The sequence below is a fragment of the Xiphophorus maculatus genome, chromosome 11, assembly GCF_002775205.1.
Source record: "Xiphophorus maculatus strain JP 163 A chromosome 11, X_maculatus-5.0-male, whole genome shotgun sequence".
NCBI lineage: Eukaryota > Metazoa > Chordata > Actinopteri > Cyprinodontiformes > Poeciliidae > Xiphophorus > Xiphophorus maculatus.
Genome location: NC_036453.1, coordinates 14,515,465 through 14,534,777, shown reverse-complemented (window position 1 = coordinate 14,534,777; position 19,313 = coordinate 14,515,465). Strand labels below are relative to the sequence as shown.

The following is a 19,313-nucleotide window of genomic DNA, read 5'->3' as shown; positions in this document are numbered from 1 at the left end:
CATTTCCCACGGCATTGAAAGGCAGCATTTAACTCTCAGAAAACGGAATGATAGCGCCATCGTGTGGCCTTTCAGAGGCGGTGCAAGCATCAGGTTAAAAGGTTTGGCTTTAAAATATCGAAATGAAACCTTTTTCCGCTCCGTGAATCTTTAAAGATCAAAGAATCTTTAAAAATTAAATATCAGAAAAAACATTGAAGAAAGGAGGAACTATAACATTTTCCTTTTTATTTCAGCTGCTATAAGCTAAACTAACCGTAAGAACATCGAGAGGAAGATGAAGGCAGAAAACAACAAACACAAAGAAATAAAATTTGTAAAAAGATTATTAAGAAAAACATAAATATAAAACTTAAACTTCACATAAACACTAAAAATATCAAGAAACATAAACAAACAATAACCAAGAACAACAATAAACATAATCAATTCATAAACATAAAGGTGTTTATGAAACGTAAAACCAGCAAATTAAACCAGATGAATCTCAACAACCAGAACTAGACCACAGAAACAGGAAACCTCCGTTTGGTTCTGGTAAAACCCGAAACTGGTCCAGTTCAACAGTAGCCTCTAAAAATACACAGAAATTTTAAAAAGAAATAAAACAAACAAAAAAATACAACAAAATAAGAGTGAAAAGTAACACAATAGAAACACAGATCGAAATGTCAGAAAGAATTAACCAAAAGTCCAAAAGAACCGAAACATCCAGCAGAATCAGCAGAAACATTAAGAGCTGCTACAAAGAGGTTCTGGGTTCAAATCCCTGCCGGTTGTTCCTGAGTAAACATGGAAGAATAAGGATGAATTTCTGCAAAAACAAGATAAAATTTAAATTTAAAAATGTAAAAAAAGCTGCAGAGAAAAATAAAACTAAAGTTGACATTTTAAATTAAATAAATAAATAACTGAAAAATAGCTGAAGTTTGATATAAAAAGCAAGAAAATGATCAACTAGCAAATGGAAAATCAAAATTTAAATTAACAGGAAATGGTTAAAAAAAACTCAGATTGGTCCGATTTAAGCAGAAAATATTTTAAACCATAAAAGTTCAATAAAATAATAACAGAAAACTGATTTAAAACACAAAATAGACCAAATAGCAACAAATAAAACAAAATAAAAACTGGAAATACTAAAAAAAAACTTGAGAAATTAAGAGAAAAACAAAGAAACAAACAGGAGAAGCTTGAGAGGAATTTACAGTTTATGATCCATATAAATAAATAACACACACCTGCGCTGTACCTGTCCGTCAGAGCCAGGGGGCGGGGCTTACCGAGATCTGCCTGGCTCTGACGTTTCTCAACAGACCAGTAACGCCACTGTCACACACACACACACACACGCACACACACACACACACACACGCACACACACACACCCCCACACACACACACACACAGAAACTTCCTCAAACTCTAACTCCACCACTTCCCCTTGGACTTCCTCCTCCCCGTTACCCCCGCCCTCCGACACACACTCACACACACACACAGGGACACACATTACAGCCGCAGCCGGACCGAGCGCAGCAGAACCGGACCGGACTGATGAGCGGTGAGTTCTGCCGGAGCGCGCTCCACTCCGCCTCACTCTGTGTGTGTGTGTCGCTGCTACGCTGAGCTGTCGATGTGTGTCAGAGTGTGTGTCAGAGAGTGTGTGTGTGTCGGTGTGTGTTCAGCTGTGGTCCAAACTTCAACTGGATCTCTGGTTCTGTTCTCCTTCTCCCCAGTGGATCAATAGTCAGATTGTTTGTGTGATCGCGTTTCTGAGCAGGAAGCTGGAGATGGAGAGCGACCACTCCCTGAGTGTGTGTGTGTGCATGTGTGTGAGTGTTTCTCACTTCTTCTTTTAACTTTTTCTCTGCTGAGCCCTGAAACACTCACTGATCTCTGAAACGGGCCAACAGAACCAGCAGATCTGGGTTTCACCGACCCAGTACAGCAGAAACCAGAACATCTGAAGTCCAGGAAACAAAAGCTGAGAGGAACATCAGGAACTGCAGGAGAAGAGGAAGAGCTGTTGTTACTTTAAATAGACCAAACTACCATCAGCTGCTGGAAACCAACTTTCAGCTTCTTCTAATCTCAAGTTCTGAGAAGAAAACAATTAAAAAAAACACACACTCTAAACCAGTAAGAACAGACTCTAAACCAGTAAGAACAGACTCTAAACCAGTAAGAACAACTTCTAAACCAGTAAGAACAGACTCTAAACCAGTAAGAACAGACTCTAAACCAGTATAAACAGACTCTAAACCAGTATAAACAGACTCTAAACCAGTATAAACAGACTCTAAACCAGTATAAACAGACTCTAAACCAGTAAGAACAGACTTTAAACCAGTAAGAACAGACTCTAAACCAGTATAAACAGACTCTAAACCAGTAAGAACAACTTCTAAACCAGTAAGAACAACTTCTAAACCAGTAAGAACAGACTCTAAACCAGTATAAACAGACTCTAAACCAGTAAGAACAGACTCTAAACCAGTAAGAACAGACTGTAAACCAGTTAGATCAGTTTGGTTCTCCACTGGTTCTGGATTCTGGCCCGTTTCAGGCAATGGGTCGGTGAACCCACAGACTGGTACTGAGGCAGGAAGTCCTTGAGGGTCTGGAGACCCGACCGGACCCGTCCCAGTACATGGTCCAGTTGATTGGACTGGTACTGCCCGGTTCTACAGGTCTGTACACAACAACTCGCTACAGGAGCCCAGAACCCATCTTGGTTCTGGTTCAGAAGTGTCTCCTGAAATGGGTTTTGGGATCTTAAAGTGTCTCAGGAACCAGAACCTTAGATCGGATCTGGTTGAGCACCGGTTCCCCCTAAGAGAAGGTCCTGTCGGACCTTTAAGTGAATTCAGTTTGTTTCCCCAGTTGGTCTGGATCTGTTGGACCTTTTGGACCTGCTGGTCCGTTTAAAGTGGATCAAAAGCGCTGGGTTTGAATTCACCTACATGTCCAACAGGACCTTCTCTTCAGGGGAACCGTTGGTCAACTGGGTCCAATTTGAGGTTCTGGTTCCTGAGACACTGTAATTCAACTTGATTGGCATAGAACATTTCAGCAGCTGGATCAGAACCAGAACCTGAGAGGTCTGGAAGGTTGAAACAACAACAAGCCCAAACCCGTTTCAGGAGACACTTCTGGACTGTACTGAGATGGGTCCAGTCGGGTCCAGACCATCAGGAAGTTCCTGCCTCAGAACCAGTCTGTGGGTTCACGGTGGTGCGGTCCAAATGAGCAGAGCCACATTTTGAGGCGTTCCACATCCAAACCAACTCTAGTGCGTTCCGGTTCACTCACCTCAGCATGCTGGATGCATGAAGCTACCAGGGGAACTGACGGCCTGACCTGCTTTCTGAATGTTTTATGATCCGACCACTTGGGGGTGCTCACAGAGATTTTCCTAACCAGTCAGAACCAAAACGTGGCAGAACTTTTGCTCCAACAGAACTTCTTTGATTCTTCAGGTTTGACCCCAGCTAGCTAAATAGCTGACATTTTCCAACATGGCGGCTTAGCTTGGAAACGGTTTGCTGTTTTGGTTCTAGTTCAGGCGGGTACATGGTTGCTGGGTAGTGAGCCGTAGTTCTATGGGTTTGGACTTTTTTCTTGTTGCAGCTGAACAGGAAGGACGATTCATCAGAACTCGCAGGTTCTGGCCCACCTGGGTCAGGTTCTGGACCCAGCTGAGGCATTCTGACCGGTTCTGGAGACTGATAAAGTCCAACTCTAATCAGCTGATGATCCTCTCTTAGTCTGGGTCGGTTCTGGGTTCAGTTCCATCCAACCTCAGGGATCCAATTAACTGGGTGAAGCTGGTTGCGGTCTGGTTCTGGTCAAGTTTGGGTTGGTTCTGGTTCTGATTTGGATTGGTTCTAATTCTCGAACCCGCTACGCTCCTGGGTTTGGTTTGACTGCAGGTTCTATTTGATTTGGACCTGTTTTATGTTGGAATTTGAGGCCCGGTTGTTTCAGTTGATCAGAACCGGGTGGTTCTGATCCGGATGGGTCAAACACTTCAGGTCTCTTATTCCAGCTGGAAATGGGTTTTTCTTGCTGGTTTCTGTCCTTTGGTTCTGGTTCTGGTTTCATTTATGGCTGTTTAACATCAGCTGATGACATCATCGTCTTCTGCACGTGCTCAGATGTGAATCAGTAGCAGCTAGCCTAATATTAGCATTCCAAGAACGAAGCAGGAAGTTGGACGTCACAGCAGCCGTGACTCATTCCACTTTGGCCGGGTCCGATCTGATTGTTTACCTTTCAGTTCAGTGTGCTTCCTGGTTCTGACCCGTTTCACTAGAACTTTATTTGCGTTCCATAGAACCCAGAAAGTCCTGGGTTCTAATGAACAAAACTGTTCTGGTTCCATTATCATGAATAGAATAGTTCTGGAGGACCCAGTAGGACCTGTTGGGCTCAGTGACATGGGTAGATGGTCCAGTTTGGTTCTGACCTGCTGAGACCCGGCCCGTTCAGCTAGAACCCAGTTCTCACAATGAAATGTTCTGGAAAAGACTTCCTGTCGGGTCGTCGGTTCTGGAGAATAAATAAATCTGCAGCTGAAGCTGATTGGACGGAACCGGAACCAGTGGATTCGTCACTGGGTTCAGTCTCACTGGACCAGGCCTCGTTTCTATATCCAGTTCTACTTTATTAACTACATTACCCATGATGCTTTGCAGCGCTCTGTTTCTGGAGCCATGGCCGCCTCTTCCTCTTTTCGTCCGTCTGTCGACCCGACTCTTCCTCTGTGATTCTGGTTTCAGACGGTTTGGGTCTGACCTGAAAACGCCGCAGCAGCTGAGAGGAAATATCAGCAAGAGAGTTTATTTTTAACAGCGCAAACAGAACCGGAACCAGAACCGGAATCGATTATTTCTGTCACAAACCAGACTGACTGGAAATGATGTCTGCACTTCCTCTTCACCAGAGGACCAGAACCAGAACCAGGCCTCTGCTTCCCAGTTAAACACGGCGGAGGCAGCATCATGCTGTGGGACGATGGATCCTGGAGGAAAACCAGTTTGGGTGGAGGTTCAACTCCTGAACATTATGAGATGATTTAGGTGGCCTATTCAAAGTCCAGACCTTATCTGTGGGAAGGCTTCAAAACTGATGATCTCAGGCGGGTTGATACAGATGCACTCCACACTTTTCAGCTTCACAGATTAAAATAAACCAGAAAATTAAACGTTTTCCTTCCACTAAACTATCTGATCTGTTCTGTCACATTACCTGGTTCACCCTGAGAATGACTCACATTCAGATCAGTGAACTGAACCAGTTCTTCAGAACCAGTTCCTTTGATCAGTCCAGCTAGCTTTGATGTTTAATGACCAAATTCCTGAAGCAGTGATTGGTTTGGGTCAGATTTAAACGAGCGGATCGGGAGGAAGTGCCGCCCCCTGACTGATGAAGCCCTGGTGCTCATTTAGAAACGTCAATGTCGAACTAAGCATTTAGTTTGGCTGAACGGGAACATTCAGAACCGGACCTGCTGCAGCAGCAGCAGTCCTGCAGCGGATGAGCACAGGAAGCCGCGCTGCATCACGCTGAATGGCGTCGCATCGCATCGGGACGGACTGTCATGGAAACATGAACCCGGTTCATTTCTGTTTCTGAGCTTCTTCTCTTCATCCATGAAGGCCAACAGGAAGGTCACAGAAACTCCTGAAGCCGTAACCCAGAACTGATCTGCTCTGAAACGGGGAGCCTTTGTTCTGTGACCTTTGACCTCTGAGGACGGCTTCATTCAGCCGCTCTTGCGTTCAGCTTTCGGTTCCACCTGAAACAGGAAGTCAGAACGTGTTCATCAGCCGTCGCTATTTCTAGAAAACTCTCATCAGCAGTTTCTGTTTGTTCAGACAGAAAGCGTCTCCGTCAGCCGCTTCGCTAACACAGCCAGAAGGTTTGGTGGAAGGAAAACCTTAAACAGGTTAAAGGGCATTAAAACAGAGAGCTGAGTAAAACCAGAGCGGTGTCCACCCAGCTGACCTCTGACCTCCATTACGAAGCTGCAGAATGTTTTTATAAAGTTCTCTTTTATTTTGTTTTTAGGTTGTGAAGTACGTCGGGATTTTGAAAGGCTTTTTATTTGAACTTTCAGTCATAGGAAACTTATTTAGTCCCTTTAATGGAAACATTTGATGCCGATAAAATTTAGTTGTTCTTTTTCCTTTTATTTAAATTCTGTTTTGAACGTCCGGACAGAAAACAAAATGGCTGCCAGAGCTGGAAAGGTCACTGACCTCTGATCATTTTCTGCTCAGCTCTAATGCAGTCAGATCAGAACTTCACCTGATGTCAGTTAAGCGCTTGGTTCTGATTGGTCCAAACACCTGGACTCAAACACCCAACAGGAAGTTCTGGACCCTAAAGCAGAACTCTGAGTTTATGGACCCTGAAGAAACAGGTCGGACAGAAACAATGGATCTGTTAGTCAGACCGGTTCCTGTCGTCCTGACGACACACCGCAGTGTGTGTGTGTGTGTGTGTGTGTGTGTGTGTGTGTGTGTGTGTGTGTGTGTGTGTGGCTATAAAACTGTAATATATACACAGGTCCTATGCAAATGTGTGTGTGGGGATCAGGATAACGTCTCTGCTTTGTTTAGACACGTTTCCTCTGCAGATCATTTCCATAAACACAAATAACACCCCTCGCTCCCCCCAGGGGCAACATGGCCGCCACCTGTTTCTGAGCGAACTGTGACCAACCGAGAAACCTGAAGCATCTCAGACCGAGGAATCTCCTGCAGAGGAACAACCAGACTCCAGTGAGACGAACGTCTGAAGGTAAACATGGCGGATCAGAAAATCCAGTCACTCCAACATCCTGATGGAGTCAATATGGAGAACCTGCAGTTCAACCAGCAGGAAGGACAGAATCAGAGACCACTACACACCGAATCAGGCTCTGGGCCCAATCAGAGACTACTACACTCTGAATCAGGCTCCGGGGCCAATCAGAGACCACTACACTCTGAATCAGGCTCTGGGCCCAATCAGAGACCACTACACTCTGAATCAGGCTCCGGGCCCAATCAGAGACCACTACACTCTGAATCAGGCTCCGGGCCCAATCAGAGACCACTACACTCTGAATCAGGCTCCGGGCCCAATCAGACACCACTACACTCTGAATCAGGCTCCGGGGCCAATCAGACACCACTACACTCTGAATCAGGCTCCGGGGCCAATCACAGACCACTACACACCGAATCAGGCTCCGGGCCCAATCAGAGACCACTACACTCTGAATCAGGCTCCGGGCCCAATCAGAGACCACTACACTCTGAATCAGGCTCCGGGGCCAATCAGACACCACTACACTCTGAATCAGGCTCCGGGGCCAATCACAGACCACTACACACCGAATCAGGCTCCGGGGCCAATCAGAGCTGTTGCTCTGCTGTAGGGACACATTTCTACAGTTACACTGTAAAACATGTCATTTATTTAGGTTGGGTTCATTTTACAAAGTCATATTTTCACCATGTGATTCATTCATTTATAAATGTCACACATTCAAGCTAAATATTTAAATATTGATCTTCACACAAACATTTTGTTAGCAAACTAGATATTTGGCTTGGAGCTAAGTGTTCAGTTAGCAAGCTAAATATTACAATTGAAGCTAAATATGCAGCTCAGAGACATTTGTGTAATATAATATAGGTAAAAAGCAGAAGTGGACGATTAAAATAAAATTAGATCTTGCGAACCTCTTTATAAACTTCTGCTAGCGAGCCACTTCTTTACCAATGTTTCATTTCCTCATTTATTGCGCAACATTTAAGCTTAAAACAAAAGGATGAGCTATTTTAATACAGCAACAGTAATTCATCAGCGCTGAAGGATTCAGTTTATTCACAAAACACAGCTTCTATTTTCATCATCCAATTCAGCTTACTGGCAACTCAATTAGCATTTTAGCTAGATATTTAGCTAACTAGAATAGCTAAAGTTAAATAGTAAGACAGTTAAATGATAGTTTTATTTAGCACATTCTAAATAGATAAATATTTATAATTACTAAAATAGTTTAGTTTTTAGTTTAGTGAACTATTGAAACTAGTTTAGTAAATATTTAGCTGACTAGCTGAATAGCTAGCTAGCTATTTAAACAGTTCATTATTTTAAATCATTTTCTAAATATGTATCAGATACATATTAATTAAGTGTTTAGCTCTGAGCTAGCTAAATATTTAATTAGCATGTTACATATTTGAGATAGTTAGCTAAACATTTATCAGGTGCATATTAGCAAAGCATTTAGCTAGCTCAAAGATAAATAACTAGTTTGGAGCCAAAGTTTGGTTTGGTAGCTTGCTAACTAAATGCTTAGTTTGAAATTGACATCTATAAATGAGTATCATTGTGAAAATATGACTTAACAAGTAGAACATTGTTTTTCTCTTAAAACAAGCTAAATAACTCAGATAAGTGTGTTTGTGTATCTTTACAAAAAGCTTCCCGTCCTCTGCAGCATTTCGATGCATTTAGAATCTGCAGGTCAGAAGCTTTAGCGGTCTGGAGTTTGAAACTCCCTGCAGCAGACGCTTATCTAACTCCACAGGTGAGACGCTCCCGCAGGTAGAAGGAAGATGAAACCAGATGTGAAGTAGAGAAAAGCCTCAGAGCCGCTGGAGGTCGTTTGATCTCAGCTCTGCATAAAAAAAGAAGTGACAAAAAGTAACGGCGAGCAGCTGAGTGAAGCAGCAGAAGGTGATGTGTGAACCCTCTGAGCCCCTCCCTGCTGTGTGCGCAGGTTTCTGACGCCGCCATCATGCAGACCGTGAAGTGTGTCGTCGTTGGCGACGGCGCCGTGGGCAAGACCTGCCTGCTCATCTCCTACACCACCGGAGCGTTCCCCAAAGAGTACATCCCCACCGTGTTTGACAACTACAGCAGCCAGGTGGGTCCCTGAATGCACCTCGGCTCAGCCGGTGCGTTCAGGAAGAATCAGAGAGTCAACGTGGAGTGACAACCAGAGGCATCTGGAAAACATCTGGAAGCTAGCATGAGTCATGCTGGCTGCAGGCTCTGGACCAGGCAGCTGATCCAACTTTCCTGTCCTGTGGGAAAAACTACTGAGACTCTGAGTGATTTTCAGATTAAAACAGTAAAATACAGCTGTTTGGACAGCAGGGGGAGCTGTTTGCAATGGTCTGACAGAAATCCCTCACAGCATCAAGGTCCCCCTTTAGGCCTCTCGGCATGCTTTCCCTGTGGATACAGCAGTTCTCTCTGGGTACTCCAAAAGTACAAAATGTCCTCACTTTTTACACATTTATATTTCAGCATTATTCCTCATTAATTATAATAAAAACAATCATTTCCCTCAAAATTCTTCACTAAAAGCCTATTATGACAATGTGAAGAAAAGTTTTAGACTGTGACTGAAAACCAAAAGAAATCACATTTTAGTCAGTCATGGAAAATCACCAATAAGAAGAACCAGAGAAATCACATTTTCTTGACCTTGTGTATTTTTGTAATGGTGCACATTTTTCAAAATGGCCACTGTTGTTGCAAAGGAGAATATATGTTTGCACTAAAATCAGAAGAAGTTGTTCCCAGTGGTGGAAAAAGTTAGCTTCAACAACCACTACTAAAACAAGAATCATAGCAGAAGCTAATGCTAACCAACAAAACTCATTAAAAAATTAGCAGAAGCTAACATTTAACCACTAAATAAATGTTATCAGAAGCTAATGCTAAACCGCTAAGTGCACATAAAAAAAGTAGAGGAAGCTAATTCTAGATTGCTAACAACAAAATATACTCGAAGTTAATGCTAAGCACATACAAAATTAGCAGAAGCTAAAACTAAACTACTAAACACCTAAAACAGTAAAGGAAGCTAATTCTAACTTGTTAATCACATAAAAAAATACTGAAAGCTAATGCTAAATGTAAAAATATTAGCAGAAGCTATAGTTAAACCACTAAACACATGCAAAAAAAATAGTGGAGGGTAATGCTAAACTGCTAAGCATATCAAACATTACCAGAAGCTAATGCTAACCATTAAGACTAACAGCAAACTCCTCAGTTTCTGATTCCACTACATATTGTCACTTTAGCGTTGTATGAACAGGATGAACAAAAACATGATGTGACATAAAATTAATCCAAATCATGACAATGAGGAGCATTTTATAGCAATAACTGGCTTAAAAGACTCAAAAACGGTGTCTGTCTTGAAAACTTCCCGTGAAATTGAAGTGGCTGATGTCAATGCTACACCAGAAAGATTTTCACAGAAACAAATATCTGTGAAGAGTTTAGAGGAAACTCAAAAATTTAATAAAATTTGCAATAGAAGGTGTTACAAAAAATGTGTCAAACTGCAGCGCAGTGAATGTCACACAGCATGAGCATGTGAACATGTGAAGGGGTGAAGGTGTGAATGTAGTGTGGAGGCTGCACAGACCGTTTACTCCCTGAAGGGTTCCAGTTCCCTCATCAAGACAGTTCACTGAGACATTTCTGCTACTAGCATAAAGCTTTGACTCTCATAAGGTATGAACCAGCCAATCAGAGCTCTCCGACAAGTCCTGAGAGCCAATCACTGCTGTCACAGTTTGCATGAGCTGTTCATAAACCCGTGTCTCTACCTGTGGTGCGTTCAGGTGACAGTGGACGGACGGGTCATCAGTCTGAACCTGTGGGACACGGCGGGCCAGGAGGAGTACGACCGGCTGAGGACGCTGTCCTACCCGCAGACCAACGTCTTCGTCATCTGCTTCTCCATCTCAAGCCCCGCCTCCTACGAGAACGTCAAACACAAGTGGCACCCAGAGGTCAGAGGTCACACATTCCCCCAACGCAGCTACAGTGCATGATGTGGTTTAGGAGAATCCAGGAGGTCACTGGGTTGAGGTTCTGAAGATACTCACTCCGTCCAGAACCGTCAGAAGAGCAGTGGTTCTGGGTTGGATGTGTCCAGTTTCAGGTCCAGTTACAGCTGACTGGGGTCCAGTAGGGTTCATACTGTCCTTCTGCTGCTTATTCCTTCTCCAGGTTCTCTGAAGGTCTTTTCTTTGAAGTCTAGATGACAAGTGGAGAGTCAAAAGAAGAGGTCTTTACCTGCCAGCAAGGTTCAAAGGTCAGATCTGTTCTTTGGACATGTGGAAGTATGAACACTGAGCTGAAAAAGAGGAAAGTCCAAAGGAAAAACTTGGAAGACTTTCTTGAAACCTGGAAAACTGCTGATCAAGACCACTTTAGTCTGCTCAGACTGTCCAAACACCAAACGTCCATTCAGGCGTTGGGTCAATCGTTGTCCTTTGGACCTTTTTAACCCGAATGTTGTGTCAAACACTTTGCCGTAACAAAGACGTCAAACATCTGACTGGCTTGTCTGACCTGATCAACCCTAAAACCTTGTCTGCCACATTTGAGTTTAAATCTTTCTGTAGTGGATCTTCAGCTTGGACTGGTACCAGTAACCCCATCCAGGAGGCAGAGGGTCTATAAGAGACTTCAGGGCGTATTTAGAGCTCCTTGGTTGTTGTGTAAGGACCTGGAAGGTCATTGAGGGTTCAGAGAATGGACAACACTTCTGTTTGAGGTGATGGTGGAAGTGTGTCTGGTTGATCATCAAGGCATCATCAAGGCGTCGTCATGGCTACGACCTCCTCGGGTTATGTGATGAGAATGCGTGACTTGCTAGAGTGGCTGTTCGACTCGGTCAGGACTTGGTGCAGTCTGAAGCAAAGACCAGGAGGTGTTTAGATCAGCATCGTGATTCTCTTTAGACCGAATCCAGAACCAGATTTGAGCCGTTTTCCACCTGATAGTCCGGTAGAACTGGTTCTATTGGGTTCAAAACTTCATCTGCTCCATCTGAAGCTGCTGTAGTTCTCCTTCTCTCTGCTCTGTGTCAAACCAACCAAACCCTTTGAGCAACCTGTTCCCCTCCTGGCCTGTGGGGGCGCCACACCAAGAACCACTGAAGGAAACGACACAAAAACCTCTGAAGACACTGAGCGCAACTTCCTTCTTCACCAAATGGAAACGGAAATGGAGGCGTCAGATTTTAGCAGTTGTGGTCTCTTTAGTCTTTTGCTAAAAACCATGAGCCATTTCTCTTGCTAGCATTAGGCTAGCACGCTAGCTCTGGTTGTATTTACCCAGAATGCCCTGTGCTGTAGTCCACTTCCTGCTTTTGGAGCAGTCTCTGGTCCGCTTGGCGTTCACATATTCAAACTGAACCAGAGTTCAGGTCAACCAAGCCCAGACTGAGGTTTGGAGGACCAGAGGTCAGAGGTCGATTGGCATTCACACTAAACAAACCAGACTGAACTTTATAGGCGAATGGACTGGAGTTGGATTAAAGCAGCTTGGACTTGTTTAGTGGAAAGGCCCCGTTATAGATGACAGCAGCTAAGAAATACAAACTTTTTCACAGGGTCTAGACTTTATCTTGAACTCCTGTGCAGCTTTATGTCCAGCGGTGTTCCTGTACAAACCGTGACTCTGGTCTCCTCTGCAGGTTTCCCACCACTGTCCCAATGTTCCCATCCTGCTGGTCGGCACAAAGAGCGACCTCCGGAACGACGCAGATATCCAGAGGAAGCTGAAGGAGCAGAACCAGGCGCCCATCACCCACCAGCAGGGCCTGAACCTGGCCAAGCAGGTCCAGGCGGTGCGCTACATGGAATGCTCGGCGCTGAACCAGGACGGCATCAAGGAGGTGTTCGCCGAGGCGGTGAGGTCCTACCTGAACCCGCAGCCCACCGTCAGCAAGAGGCCCTGCGTCCTGCTCTGAGAGTCTGCTCTGAGAAATGTTTCAACCTCTTTCCTCTCATTTCATTAGATTTTTACCCTTTAATTAGAAAAAAACGCAATTTAAGACAGAGATTAAGGGTTTTCCAGAACTTGTGATGCAAATTGACCGACTGTGGGTTGAATGTGTAGCTCTGCTGTGATTGGTTCAGACTCGACCAGAGCCATCTGAGCATGTGCAGAATGTCTGAGATCTTCTACAAACTCAGATTTCAGCAAAATGGTCCAAAATTATCCCCTGACAATCAGCTTCAGATACAGATGGACCTGAAGATATCTTAGTCCTGCTGAAGCATCCATGAACCAGTAAAGCACCAGTAAAACCAGTGGCTCTGGTGGAGTCCGGCGCCAGGAACAGGTTTGGTTGTCTAAACTGAGAATTTAACTGCAGAAACACTGTTTACATGACGGCTCCGATGAAAATGCAATAATCCAACCCTGCCTGCTCTGCGTCACTCACCCTGAGATCCTTACAAACGCTGGGAAACATTTAGTTTGATCAGACTGTAAAGAGCGACCAGTTGCGGTTTCTGCTCCAGCTGCCGATTCTGCAGGGAAATTAATAAATATCAAGCAAAAACAAACAAATCTGGACTAAAAACAGCAATTTAAACATGATACAAAAATAATCAATCTGATTGTTCTAATGAACCACCCAAGAGCAGGAATGCAGCAACTGCAACATTAAAAAGCTAAAAGGTTAGCGAAGCAGCTAAATAGCTAAACTACAACCAAGATAACCAGTCGTAGTTAAATATCCAAACTATTTAAATTAGAATGTCTGATTTCAAACTGAATGTTTCTGCAGGTTTTTGTTTTTTTTAGCTAAGCTGCTAAACCAGCTAAACCACTTTAGCTTTGTTTGCTTCCATCTTCTGTTAAATTTATTGATAATTTGTTTTTATTGAAGTAATTTACATTATTTTATTTAAGTGGAAAGTACAATAAAAACAAGTTTCATATTGATCGTCTGTTGCATTTTATTTCAGTGATTTCTTCTTAGCTAACAGCTAACATGGCTAGCCCTTAGCTAGCCTCATCTAGAAACAAGATGGCGGTCAGTAAAGCTGAAGGATCAGACTTCTGGGACAGTGTCCCCCAGAACACTGTCCCGTGATGGACAGAACCAAGCAGCACCAACAGGCGTAAAGCACAGTGATGGCAGGGTGGTGATGTGGGTTCTGGGTTATGTCGCTGCAGAGGAAGTGATTCAACACCAGATAGAAGATAATGAAGCCGTTTCCTGTCACATGGTGTTCGCCGCCGCAGCCTCATCGGGTTCTGGGTTGGTTCAGAAAGCATCAGAACCATTAAGCCTGTGAGCCAAGGACCGGGCCGTCCAATCAGACCGGACTCTGGTTTCCTCTTTTATGATTATAAAAAGCTGCGGCTGCTTCCCAAAACCGTGATCTAAAGTTAGATGTCATTTTCCAGCAGAAACAGCTGCTTTACGGTAACAAGAAATCTCATTATGATTCAGACTTCTCAAAACAACAGCTGAGGCTTCACTGAGGGCTGAGCAGAGATCAGCCTCTGATTGGCTGCTGGGGGGCAACCAATCAGAGATCAGCCTCTGATTGGTTCAATAATTTTGATCAATAATTAACCTGTGGAGAAACGACTTCCCCAAACCATGAAAGGACTCCTTCTTGGTCTAATCAAATCACACAGGCCACTTGTGATCAGTTCCCAGAGATGGGGGTCAAAGGTCGCCTCCAGCCACAGCATCCAGTTAACAGGATGGTCTCCATGGAAACCAGAGCTGCATATGGTGCTGCCTGTTTTGTTTGCTGGTATGTGATTGCATGAGGGCCTGATGATCACTCAGGTGAACCAAAGCTGTTGTATCTGAGTAAAATGTTGTCAGGGAGGGACAGCTGTCCCTGTTTGATGCAGCAGCGCCCCCTGCTGACAGAAACCGTGAGGCGGCGCGACTTTGTTAAAACTTCGTTTATTTCAGTGAATCCTAAGAATCCACACAGCGCAGGAAATATATAAAATGTTTGTTTCTTGATGAAAGGTTTAGAGAATCTGAAAACTTCATCTGTAGCTCTGTGCTGTGTCCAGCCATGATAGTAGAAAATTAGGTGGAAGGAAAACCTTTGGTGCAACCTTCATGATCCAGGATATGAGATGATCTGGGTTGCCATGACAACCGCTGGTTCTGGTCCACTGGGTTTCATCAGGTCCAGCTGAAGCTCTTCATGATGTAGACGCAGGAGCCGGTATCGACCCACACGGCCAGCGGCACCAGGACTTGCCTCCGTCACCATGGCAACCCAGTGCAGCCAGCAAACCGGTCTGAAGTTTAGGTTTTTATTAAAAGCAGTTCTGTTCTTGACTGAAAGTTCAATAGCTCAGAACCGAGATGGAACTGTTCTGTTCTCTGGGGTCAGAACCAGGAGTATCTGGGCCGGGAACCCAGTGGAACCAGTAAAACCAGTAGAAACCAGTAGAAACAGAACATCCTGAAGGGTTTTAGTTCAGTGCTCCCACCATCTGGTCCGGCAGTTCCATCTGAACTTCTGGTTCCTTCCTTGTGGGACTGACTGGTCGGCTCTGGTCCTCCGGGTCAGAACCGGTCCTGTCCGCGTCAGTACCGCTTGTCCTCCGGCAGCGTGGCGACCATCACCTGAGCGCTCCCGAAGTCCCAGAAGGCCGTCATGTGGAAGGCCATGTTGGAGAACACCACCAGGTACTCGAAGGCGGCGAACAGAGTGTAGACTGCAGGACGGAGACACAATGAGCATGTGCAAACCGCGGCGGCAGCGTTGCCGTGACAACAAGCCACTCACCTCCCGTCTCACAGTACTTGTTGTGGCGTCTGAAGAAGTATGCAGCGGCGGCGCAGCAGCTGATGTTGAACAGGAAGATGCGGGCTTTCCACAGGAAGGATGTTTTCTCCTGAACCAGAAATGGAAGAAACAGAGAGGTGAAGGAGGTTCTGACCCGTTCTCCCGCTTCAGAACCATTTATTACCAGTTAATCGGTTCATTTCTGGACCAAACCAGAACTTCCTGCAGTTGTTTAGCAACAGGAAGTGGCTGCAAGTCTCTGATCACACAGGAGCAAAGGCAGTGGGTGGAAAATCTAGCTGCGCTAACGCTAAAGCAATAATCATAAACATTAGTTCTGCTAACGCTATAGCTCTATACCAATATGACTAAAGTGCTATACCAACAATTTAGTTAGCATAAGCTAGCACTAAAGTGTTACACCAATGCAGTATTTACCCTTAGCTATTCAAATTATATCTGCCTTTGAAAGACTACAACCCTCAAATACCAATCTCATTTTGAAGCTATAACTTTCATATAATTTTCATATCTCGTTCTTTACTATCAGTGGTGTGGCGTTTAACCATTAGCTTCTGCTAAATATCATGTTGGCGGCCTTAGCATTAGCTTCGGCCCAATAACTACAGCTAAGATGATTTATGAAGCAGCTGAATATTAAAGTGGGATGTTAAATGTTGGTAGAACTTGGGTCAGGTCGGGTGTGTTTACCTCAGGATTGACGTAGTGCCTCTTGATGACGTACCACAGCCTGCAGGTGATGAGCATGTGCAGCAGGGAGCAGCCGATGAACACGACGAAAGAGTATTTATGAATCTCTGGAGACAGAGAAGCAGGTTAGAGTCACAGCAAGACGCAGCGAGAGGCTCCGCCCCCTCCTGCTGACTCACTGTAGGATTCGGTGGAGGCCACGTAGGTGAGCAGCAGCAGACCCGTGTTCTCGGCCAGGCTGCTGACCAGCGCCAGGCCGCTCAGCAGCAGCTCCGGCAGTCTGGTGGCGAAGCGGCCGCGGTAGAAGTTGAAGTAGGCCACGGTCACCAGGTAGCGCGGCGCCGAGTGCAGACCCACGCAGCTGCGCCAGATGTAAATCTCCGGTTCGCGGCTGATGGCCGAGCTGATGGATGGCAGGTAGTTGGACACCTGGACAGACAGCAGGGGACAAAATGGGACAGCTCTCTAACACCCTGTGGGTGACCTTTGACCCCCACAGCTGAACTGGTTTAGCCTAGACTCACTGGAGTGTTTCCAGCTGCAGCATCTGTCAGATATCAGTCCAAACTTGGACTAGGTCACTGAATAACCTTCAAATAGCAGGTTGGTGTAGCGCTTTAGCATTAGCTTCTGTTAAACAGCACATTCCTAACTACCCAGCTAGTGTTTATTAGCTAGTTTATTATTAGCTAGTGTTTATTATTAGCTAGTTTATTATTAGCTAGTGTTTATTAGGTAGTTTATTATTAGCTAGTGTTTATTTTTAGCTAGTTTATTATTAGCTAGTGTTTATTATTAGCTAGTGTTTATTATTAGCTGGTGTTTATTATTAGCTAGTGTTTATTTTTAGCTAGTTTATTATTAGCTAGTGTTTATTAGAAACTAACTAGAGTTTAGCCTCAGTGAGTCAGAACATAATGGAGATATGATGAAGGTTCTGGTCCAGGAGTGGAGCCTGGTTCTACTCTAGAAGGTTCTGGACTCCAGAACCTTCTAGATGGTTCTTGAACCGGTTAGGAGATCCAACTGGATCACAGATGTAAAAGTTTCCAGTTGAAGGTCTGATCCGGTCATCTGGGTTGGACCGGATCAGAACCGGCCCGGCTCACCTGGCAGTGTGTGTAGGTGGATTCCTCGTAGTGGTATATCAGCGAGGTGACCAGGCAGGCCAGCAGGCCCGACAGAGGGAGCAGAACCGTTGCCACGGCGAAGCTGGTGAACTGGACCCGGATCAGAGGCCGGTCCCGGTCCAGGTTACTCAACAAGCCCTGGAGCATCCTGGATCAAACACAGAACCAGACATGAGGTCCAGAACTTTACCCAATCGCAGGAAGCAGAACCAGCTCAGATGTCCTGGATCGGACCAACCCGTCCCCCAGAAGGTTCTTCTACACAGGTTCATTGCACTGACTATAAGGAACGGATCAGAACCAGCTCTACACCTAGCACAGAACCACTGGGCTTCTATCGCCAACATTCATCAGAACTCACTTCATGTCTCCTTTGGACCGCAGGGTTAGAAACAGCACAAACACACAATCAGAACCAGACAGGATTCAGACCCAGTTCGGCTCAGGACCAGAACCAGTGTTCTGGAACTCCTCTGACCCGTTTAGGTTCTGATAATCAGGCAGCTTCCAGCTCAGACTTCCTGAATGACCAGGAGCCCGGCTGTGATTGGCTGATTGTTTCAATGATGCAACCAGAACCTCATTGGCTGAGGTTCTGGTTCCAGAGCACTGGAAAGTATTCACACCCACTGTTGCATTTTTTAAACATTTCAGATCATAAAACTAAAACAAAATAAAAGTTTTAAATCAGATTTGATTCATTATGTTAAAAATTAACGCGAAGAAGCATTCAACCCTTGAACCTACAAACTGACTGTGAATGACCTTTGACCCTCTGACTTACTGATCTGATTTGATTCAGACTCATTCTAGGATTTTACATCAGATTTAAGTCTTTACTTTGACTAGACCACTGGTTTTACAGCTCTTTCCAGACTGATGGCTGCAGCTTGTTTTGTTTAGCCTGCTTCGTGTTGTGAGTCGGGTTCTGTTCGTTTAACGACATGGACTTAATCACAGCTGGTTCATGGCTTAATGTTGGTTTGCATCAATTATTTCTGAGAAAACCAGAAAATTACTCGAAAATTTATTTTCTGGAGTAAAAATTAGGAATAAATCTGTGTGGATGTAAAAACGTTATCATAAGTGAATAAACAGTTCAGTTCAGTATTGATCCTATGATTTCAGTTAATTCTATTTTACCTGAAGGTGTTTCTGAAATGATTTGACTCCGAGACTCACCTGGTAAATCTTCCCTGACGTCATCTATTGACAGTTATGAAATTGAGCGTTTTTATGATTTTGGGTCCTGAGGGACTTTTAACCCGTTAAGCGGGTCCAGATATTTAACCCGTGAAGATGAACAGAACTTCACCGAACATGTTTCTAACCTGCGGTTACGGCGGCTGCTGTTCTGACTCCAGCTTTACCTGCCCAGGTGTGTACTGTGATGACGTCAGCAGGCGATCATCAGTTCTCCGGTTCGCTTTCAACAGGTCTGACCTTCACAGGGATCCGATCCGGTCCAGTCCGGTCCGGTCCTGCCCGGTTCGGTCAGCTGCTCCGCCTCGCTCCCATTGATCCCCCTTTGGCCCAGGTTAGCTCCGCGGCTAAAGTTAGCTCTGAACTTTGGTCCAGTTTGAGTTGCTCAGCGGCTCCTCGGTGGTTGAACTCTCAACTCTAAGGTCCTTCTGATCCGCCCAGACTCACAGAGACGCTTCAGGTTCTTCTATGGGTCAAAGGTTAATGGTTCTGACCCAAGCGAACCGCTTCGCTTTCCTTCGTAAGCAACGTGAACTGATGTCCGATTGAATCTCGTTCTTCTTCTTTATCATATTGGCGGTTGGCAAATAGCTGAAGGAAGCATTACTGCCACCAACTGGTAAAGTGTGAGGACTACACGACAAACAAAACAAATAAAGGTAAT

At 44.8% G+C, this 19,313-nt stretch overlaps 2 protein-coding genes across 3 annotated transcripts; one reads left to right on the top strand and one right to left on the bottom strand.

Annotated features, from left to right (window-relative positions):
* Positions 1–1,457: 1,457 nt before the first annotated feature.
* Positions 1,458–13,776, top strand: LOC102223754 (rho-related GTP-binding protein RhoG-like). The gene is made up of 5 exons (XM_023342690.1): positions 1,458–1,564; positions 6,689–6,810; positions 8,786–8,932; positions 10,653–10,823; positions 12,518–13,776. The coding sequence occupies exons 3-5, from the start codon at positions 8,804–8,806 to the stop codon at positions 12,791–12,793; spliced, it is 576 nt and encodes a 191-aa protein (XP_023198458.1). The 5' UTR covers positions 1,458–1,564; positions 6,689–6,810; positions 8,786–8,803; the 3' UTR covers positions 12,794–13,776.
* A 970-nt stretch (positions 13,777–14,746) lies between these two features.
* On the bottom strand, positions 14,747–19,210 carry LOC102224016 (post-GPI attachment to proteins factor 2-like). Of its 2 annotated transcripts, none has more exons than XM_023342689.1 (6): positions 18,778–19,210; positions 17,426–17,594; positions 16,496–16,745; positions 16,317–16,423; positions 15,606–15,714; positions 14,747–15,534 (listed from the first exon to the last, which is right to left on the bottom strand). In XM_023342689.1, exons 2-6 carry the CDS (start codon positions 17,591–17,593, stop codon positions 15,404–15,406), a joined length of 765 nt encoding a protein of 254 aa, XP_023198457.1. In that variant the 5' UTR covers position 17,594; positions 18,778–19,210; the 3' UTR covers positions 14,747–15,403. The 2 variants fall into 2 exon arrangements, with proteins under 2 accessions (XP_023198457.1, XP_005811627.1); XM_005811570.2 differs by having other exon boundaries at positions 18,817–19,209.
* Positions 19,211–19,313: the final 103 nt, after the last annotated feature.